Source organism: Piliocolobus tephrosceles, chromosome 17 (assembly GCF_002776525.5).
Source record: "Piliocolobus tephrosceles isolate RC106 chromosome 17, ASM277652v3, whole genome shotgun sequence".
NCBI lineage: Eukaryota > Metazoa > Chordata > Mammalia > Primates > Cercopithecidae > Piliocolobus > Piliocolobus tephrosceles.
Window position 1 is genome coordinate 2,105,030 of NC_045450.1, and position 7,433 is coordinate 2,112,462.

The 7,433-nt window shown below is 60.6% G+C and overlaps 1 protein-coding gene across 3 annotated transcripts in view; it reads left to right on the plus strand.

The window, feature by feature from the left end:
- The window catches only part of LMF1 (lipase maturation factor 1), a 100,461-nt gene that overhangs the window by 59,129 nt on the left and 33,899 nt on the right, over positions 1-7,433 (plus strand). For all 3 annotated transcript variants that reach the window (XR_002725681.1, XM_023189139.1, XM_023189140.1), the window contains exon 5: positions 6,751-6,816. Coding sequence is in view for 2 of the 3 variants with exons in the window: in XM_023189139.1 (XP_023044907.1) it covers positions 6,751-6,816 (66 nt within the window). In the remaining variant the exon portion in view is untranslated. The remainder of the gene's footprint in view (positions 1-6,750; positions 6,817-7,433) is intronic.

A 7,433-nucleotide genomic window follows, 5' to 3' on the forward strand; every position in this document is an offset into this window, starting at 1 on the left:
GGCTCACACCTGTGCGGCTCACGGCTCTGGAGGGCTCACACCTGTGCAGCTCACGGCTCCGTGGGGCTCACACCTGTGCGGCTCATGGCTCTGGAGGGCTCACACCTGGCTACAGCACCCACAGGTAGGGCCTTCTAATGCTCCTTATGTGCAAACTGTCTTGGTCCTCATTAACACTAGAAGAAAAAGCAACAACTGAAATGTGGAATATGTAAGCCCACAGTGTCAACGATTTTTAGGTCAGAATCGAGCAAAGGCCAGGGAGCTATCGTATAGCCAGGCTGTATGATTGCAGGTGCCGTGGAAACTCCAGTAACTGAGATGCTGCCATGAAGAGCTGCCTGGGGTATTACAGAAGCCTTAGGCCAGTCAATGTGACCACTTAGATCAGATGGACAAAACCCTTGAAAAAGGGTGCAGGGGGAGTGCCCTGCGCAGTGACTTCTTTTCTCAAGGAAAGCCAGGATTCGGGACCCGCGTCAGAGCTGAGCCCCACGTCTCTCTTTACACCCAGACCTGCTCACCTTTTGTGGGATTCAGGCCCAAGTGTGCAGCATCGTGCAGTGGAGACTCCGACCCTCATGGGCCAGGGCCCGTGCCTCCCACGTGTGTGCTGCCGCCCCAGGCATCATGAGGTCGGAAGGAAGGTGCCAGGGGCTCAACAGGTTTGCGCTTTAATGTCTGCTGTTTTCCCGCAGGCCCAGGACTGTCTGCAAAGCTCTTGACGCTGAGCGTGCTTCACCCCCGAGCGTCCCGAGGGTCCGCAGCCCATGGGAGGTGTGGGTCATGGGCAGCACTGAAAGGCCAGTATGGAGCGGTGCTGCCGGCACCCGGGAAGAGCTGACTTTGAAGTCCACAGGCTGCTGCCTGGCATCAGATCCGCTGGTGAAATCACATTAAACATCATGGAATCAGTATCGGCATGCAGCCCTGTGAGGCCAGGATCAGGCGGATGTGCCACCGTGTCTGTGTGGAGGGGGCGACAGGCCTGCCCTGGTCCTAGGCAGCCACACTCCAGAACCAGAGCGATTATCCTAATGGCTTTATCGCATCAGTGTGGGGGCAGCTCATAGGAAAAGGGGCTTCTTTCAGGCCCATCGCCTTCAGGGAGACATGGACCACCCGGAAGGGGCAGACCTCTGACTCCAGCACGGAGGCATCGTGGGAATTTTTAGTAAATGATGTCTATGGCATCCTGACCTCTGGCCCCAGCTGCAGCCCCCTGTGAGGCTGAGCCCAGACCAGAGTCCTCAAAAACGCTTTGTGCCTCCGACCTCCAGCGTCTGTGGGCAGAGCTGGGGCAGGAGCCGGGGTGCTCCTCGCAGCTGAAGCACATCAGCCTCCAGGGCGAGCATGTCTCAGATCCCCACGCAGCCCCCAGGACGATCACACAGGACATGCTCTCCTGTAATCTTCAAAGGATCTCCTGGGTTGTGGGTGCAAAATAAAACTATGCTAAAAAGAGCACTAGTAATTCCTCTTTCCAACCGCACAGTCCAGCTCAGGTGATCTCCCAGTGAGAGAACCAGCCGCCCTGCTTACCATGCACGCGCCTTTCTGGGTTCACGCCGAAAGTTTCTATTGAAGTGCATGTTGTTTGCCAGAAAACAAAAATAAAAATTCAGTAAGTCCAAAATCTCTTCTGTCTGATTTCTAGTTAAAACCGTGATCACAGCAAGAGGAATTCATGTGGTACAGTGACTAGAGCAGCAACTTACAGAAGGCAAACCGATCCTGTCAGAGAGACAGGCGGCTGAGAGTCTACAGCAGACCTTGTGCTTCGGAGATGCCACGCTGTGGCGAGAACTGCCCTCCTCTTAATTCCCCTCCCCTGGCTAAGCTGCTAAGGCGTGGTGATTCTTGGGGTCTTCCTGGTGTCTGGTGACCTGAAAGCTTGTGCCCCAAGTCTTGGCACCTGCATGGCCTGGCTGCCACCCCTTGGCTCTGCCCCCGCCTGGGCTGCTCTGGGCCCCAGCTGCCACCCCTTGGCTCTGCCCCTGCCTGGGCTGCTCTGGGCCCCAGCTGCCACCCCTTGGCTCTGTCCCCACCTGGGTTGCTCTGGGCCCCAGTAGCCAAGGCCTCAAGGGCACCCAGAGCCAGGGGAAGGAGCACTTCCGGTGTTTTCAGACAGACAAGCCTCTGTGAACAGGCCTTAGGTTCTGGAAGCCCAGGCTCTCCCGGCTGGCATTGGTCAGAAAGTCAGTGCCCCTGCCCACAGTGTGGGTCCCCTAGGCTCTGCGGCGGCCTGACTGTCAGCTTGGGACAGGCTTTCGCAGGTGCTTAGGGAGCAAACGGCTGCCCTCAAACTCATGGGAATTCACTTCCAGGCAGCAAGCGAGCCCGGGGCGTTTGTCCAGGCCCAGGTCCCTTGGTCTGCAAGTTGGAGCCCAGTCAGTGTCAATGAGCCAGTCAGCTGCGTGTCTGAGGGCAGAGCTTTGTCCTCAGTGTGAAGCCACGGGGGCCCTGGGTCCCCTTCGTCAGGAGCCACGGAGACGCTGACCCACCACACTTCGATGCTCAGACCACTGTTCTGAGGCGTCAAGTGGCCCAGAGGTGAGGCCCCTCCTCGCAGAGGACGCCCGCCACGCAGAGGACGCCTGCCCGCCTGCCACTCAGAGGACGCCCGCCACGCAGAGGACGCCCGCCGTGCAGAGGACGCCCGCCATGCACACAGCCCCTAGTGCAGCTGTGCCACAAGGAAGTGCATGCTGAACTGAAGCACTCGGGAGCACAGCCCACCTCCCATGCCAGTTCTCTCTTGCATGAGGGCAAGAAAGTGCGGATACCATCCCAGGAAAACGGGAGAGCCACGGAACCAGGCGGGACCCCAGGCACCACCCCTGCCGCGCCTGGGCCCCCCTCAGATATGGAGACGAGAGGGCCTTGACAGACCCCACAGTGCCTGTGCCCACGGAGCCTGCCGGTGGTCTCCTCACCCTGAGACACGGTTTCCACCCACCCCCAGCTCTCAGAGCACCCGGGGAGAAGCAGTGGCTGCTACAACAAGCCTGAGACCCCTGCAGCTGCTCACAGGGGCACCAGCCTCTGACCCGGCTCCAGGGCGAAGCTCTCCCCTTTGAGTTTTCTCCTGCAGAGGGAGGACCTGTCGCGAGTAATTCCCTGTGTTTACAGGTGGGGAGGAAGGGCCACTGATGTGGGCGAGGGGACCTAATGCCAGGAGGGTGGAGGAGGTTGTGGCTCAGAGGGAGGCCTGGTGTCGCTGCCTCCTTGAACACCACGTTAGCCGGTGCTTTTAGGGACTGTGGGGGCTTGGGTCTGTCCTGAGCCACTGTGCAGGGGGCTGTCACTGCAGGGTGGACGGCAGGCCTCTAGGGGCCACGTGAGAGAAACGGGGTATCCACAGAGTGTCTCCTTTTGCCGCATAAGACCGTCAGATGCTTCGAGTTTCCAGATGGCAGATTTGGGGAAGTGTGTCCCAGGACACACGGGCATCAGGAGAGGAGCTGCAGCCGCACGCTGCGAGGCTGGAACATCGCTGAAGGGCCTGGAAAGTTCCGGCACTCCGAGCAGAGTGGGAGGGTAGCGCGGGCAGTGGGTCCCCGGCTCCCTTTGGGTCTGGTGCGTTTATCGGCCTGTCTGTGCCATTTTTTTTTTTTTTTTTTAAGAATTAATTTTGGGCTGAAAAGCCTCAAAGAAGGCTTTGTTCCTTTGACACTTGCTCTGGAAGGAAAAAAAAATCCGTGGAAAATCTGACATCTGCAATGTAGAGATAAATCAATAGATGGGAGGAATATAATTATCTTCCACTCCTGAAAGAATTTTTCAGATTTTTAAGTGTCTCATATCAGCTTAGAATTTGAATGACATTTTAATTATTTTGTTTTTTTCTTCTTTTCCTGGTTTGAATCTCCATAGAGTTCCACTCTCGGATTCTGCAGGGAGCAGAGCTGGTGCTCATGTGGGGGAGCGGGGGCGGTGGCTGTGCCCCTGCCCGGTGGAGCTGTGCATTTCATCAGAAGCAGTGGCTGCCCTGGGCACGGGCAGTGCCTTGAGGAGCGGGGCCTGCTCCACCCGGTCAGCTGGACGCCCCCGGCTGTTTTCATGCATGTTTGCAGGACAGGAGCCCGAGCGGGAAACAGTCTCTGGTGATTTTGTGATCTGAGCAAACCCAGCTTCCAGAAGACCTGACTCGGGTTTTAAGGCAGTTCACCCTTCAGGTCTTTAAACAGTAACACTCCTGGGTGTTTGGTGCCCTCCCTGCCGCTGGGGGCGCAGGGCGTGTGAGGGCTGGGGCGTGCAGCGAGACCCTAGAGGCGGTGATGCCGGACCCAGACGTGGCCCCGTCAGACGTAGCCTTCACAGGGTGCGGGGTGGCTGAGCCTGAGAACCCCTCCGAGGCGCATCTGTGGACCGCGCAGCCTGCGTGTGGGTGGTGTCCCATCTGGCTCACACGCGGAGCAGGTGCCTCTTGCTTGGTGTTCCTGTAGGGCCAGGCTGGGCTCTTGGTCCCACTCCCCTGCCGTTTCTCATTCGTGTCCCTCTCAGCCACGTGCCGTCCTTCAGGGCACAGCACAGCCTCTCCTGGCTCTCCCACTCCCCCGTCAGTCCGGCCGACCCCATGTTCCAAACTCGTTGGAATTGGACACGCCCCTCCCCTGCCCAGGTCGTCCTGCACAGACAGCAGCAGAGCCTGCTGCCTTCTCGGTCACATGTAGCCAGAGAACCCAGCGGCTCCCGTGCTGCCTGGCCCTGGCTTGGAGCCCGCAGCCACCCCGAAGGCCCTCCCGTGTGTGGTCGGTTTTGTGTCAGCCTGGCTGGGCTGGGGTCCCTGGTCCATCACCAAATGCTGGCCTCCGTGCTGCTGGGAGGTATTAATGTTTTGCAGACATGGCTCCAGCCCGTGATGGGCTGACCTGGGGAGGAGGAGTCTACTGGGAGCCTGAGGCTGACATGACCGGGCAGGAGACCGAGGCTGGAGCTGGGGCTCCCTGGAGAGGAGGAAATTCCACCCCAGCGGCAGCTCCAGCCCCTGCCCTGGAGGTCCTGATGGCCTCCACAGGCCTCAGGCTGCACCCCCCACCGTCTGGAGGCCAGTCTCCCACAATGGGACCACGACTGGCGCCGTGGTGGAAGGGACCCTGCATTCCAGGGACTCCTGGGCCTCCCGCTGCGGCCTCCTCAGCCCTGCTGTGCCTCATGCTCCTGCCTGAGGAGTGCACCCTCACCCTCCTCCTCTTCCCTCATGGCCATGCCCACCCTGCCCTGGGGCTCCCCACCCAGGCCAGCCCTGTCAGCTCTGTCCAGACACGAGCCAGCCTCCGCTGTGAACAGATTGTGTTCCCCGAATTCCATTTCACATGGAAACCCTGGCCCCCCCGTGTCATGGTACCAGGAGCCAGGCCCGACACCCCAGCACGCCCACGGAGGGAGCACTGGCTGATGGGAGGCGGCCGTCACGCAAGTGTCCCCAGAGAGACCCTCACCCTCTTCCCACCGTGTGGGCAACCGCGAGACAGCGCCACCTGGAGCCCCATGCGGCTGCCCCAGAGCCCACCATGCTACACCGACCGTAGCCGTCGGCTCTGAACCTGTGGCATGGATTCCTGTCCTTTATGTGCTGCCGCATCTGCCATGCCCGGTGGCTGTCCTGCCTCTCTGCACCTTGCACCTGCGCTTGCAGCACACGGCCTCTATGGGGTGGAGCGGGACCCGGCACCTCACGAGCACTCAGTGCTTATGTGCCAGGTGGACAGTCGGGTGGACAGGGGACAGGTGGGCGGCCGGCCGGGTGGACAGGGGACAGGTGGGCGGACGGTCCAGTAGACAGGGGATGGGTGGACAGATGGTCAGGTGGACAGGGGGACGGGTGGGCAGACGGGCCGGTGGACAGTGGATGGAGCCCAGGGGATTTGGCCGGGAGTGGTTGTAGCAGCAGAAACTCCCGTCATGGAGGAGGGCTCACTTCCACGTCTGTGCAGTCTCACCTTGGACACAGCCAGTGTGTGAGAGACGCTGGATGTAAATCTGTGTCTCAGCAGTGATTTTAGGGCAGGCGGGAGGAGGGGTCAATTGTTTCTGACTTGTGAAGGAATCATCTGAAGCCGTGAGTGCCCCAGGGAAAGCGGATGGGAGTGGGAGCCGACCCCTCCCTGGATGCTTCACTGTGGCCCAGGCACTGCAGAACCCCCACCCCCCTTCCCCAGTGCTGACGGCTCCCTCTGCAGGCCCCTGGAAGCCTCTCCCGTGCCCCAGGCATCCTCCCAGCAGCGAGTTGCAGTGTGTGGGAGACACACGGGGCCTGCGCCTGGGCTCCCTTTGTGCCGCAGGGGGCGTGGCTGAGACGCATGTGCACTGGGCGCTCCCTCCTGACGTTGGGCTCATCCTGGAGGCTCTGAGAAGCTTCCCTCTGACACTGTCCGTGGGGTCCGTGCAGCACGTGGTGCATTTGTCCTCTTTAAAGACACGCAACTTCTGTAGCATGATGATGCGTGGAGCTCGGAGAATGAATGTTGGGGAAGGCGCACCAGGCGCTGACTAGAAAAAGGAAGCTGCCGTTGCTCAGGCCTGCGGTGTGCACTTAACTCCTGTTCATCAAAGCAGCCCTGAATGTGCCCTCCCCAAATTCCCCCTTCCCGAGTGTTTCATACGTGAGGTCCCCTCCCTCACGGCACCTGCAGCCCAGATCCACGGCCGTCGTGGACGGTCCGTCTTCCCGGGAAGCTGTTTCTGTTGGGGCTGCTGCGTCCCCAGCCCCCGTGACTGACTCTCCCTCTGCTGTCTTCCTTGCAGGGCCTGATCAAGATCCGGGGGGACCGGTGCTGGCGAGACCTCACCTGCATGGACTTCCACTACGAGGTGAGCGTGCCGTGCAGGGTGAGGGCAGAGCACCCGGCCTCACGCCGTCCCATTCCCACTCTTAGTGGGGCTCAGTCCTGCACACCCTGGTGAGCTGTCGTGTCACAGGGTCACCCCCAGTTGATTCAGGACACCCTCTCCTTCCTTTCTCCAGGTGGGGTGGTCACACGGGGGCTTGCAGGCGCCCCTCACTTGCTGAGGCCGCGGGGACGGGGTCCGTGGCCCTCCATGGTCTCGAGTGCGGCTGGTTTGCTCTGGTTCCTGCACTGGCACCCTCTGCTGCTGTCGTCCGTCCTGCCCAGGCCTCCAGGCCAGCCCCTCCTTCCTGGAGTCCACAGCTCCCCACCGTCCCGACAAGTGCCTCTTGGGGGCTTCCTGGCTGTGTGCCCAGCCCCTGCCACGCAGAGCTGTGGCTCCATCATTACCTGGACACGGGCAGGTGTGTTCCACAGGGCAGGTGTGAACCACAGCATAGTTCCACTGTGCTTGGCCCCCAGGCCCAGGCTGAGTCCCTTTAGATACCCCGGTTCCTGCCAACTGTTCACGAGTTCACGTAGGGGCTGCGAGTGATCTGGGTCCTGGAGCTCACGAGTTCATGTAGGGGCTGCGAGTGGTCT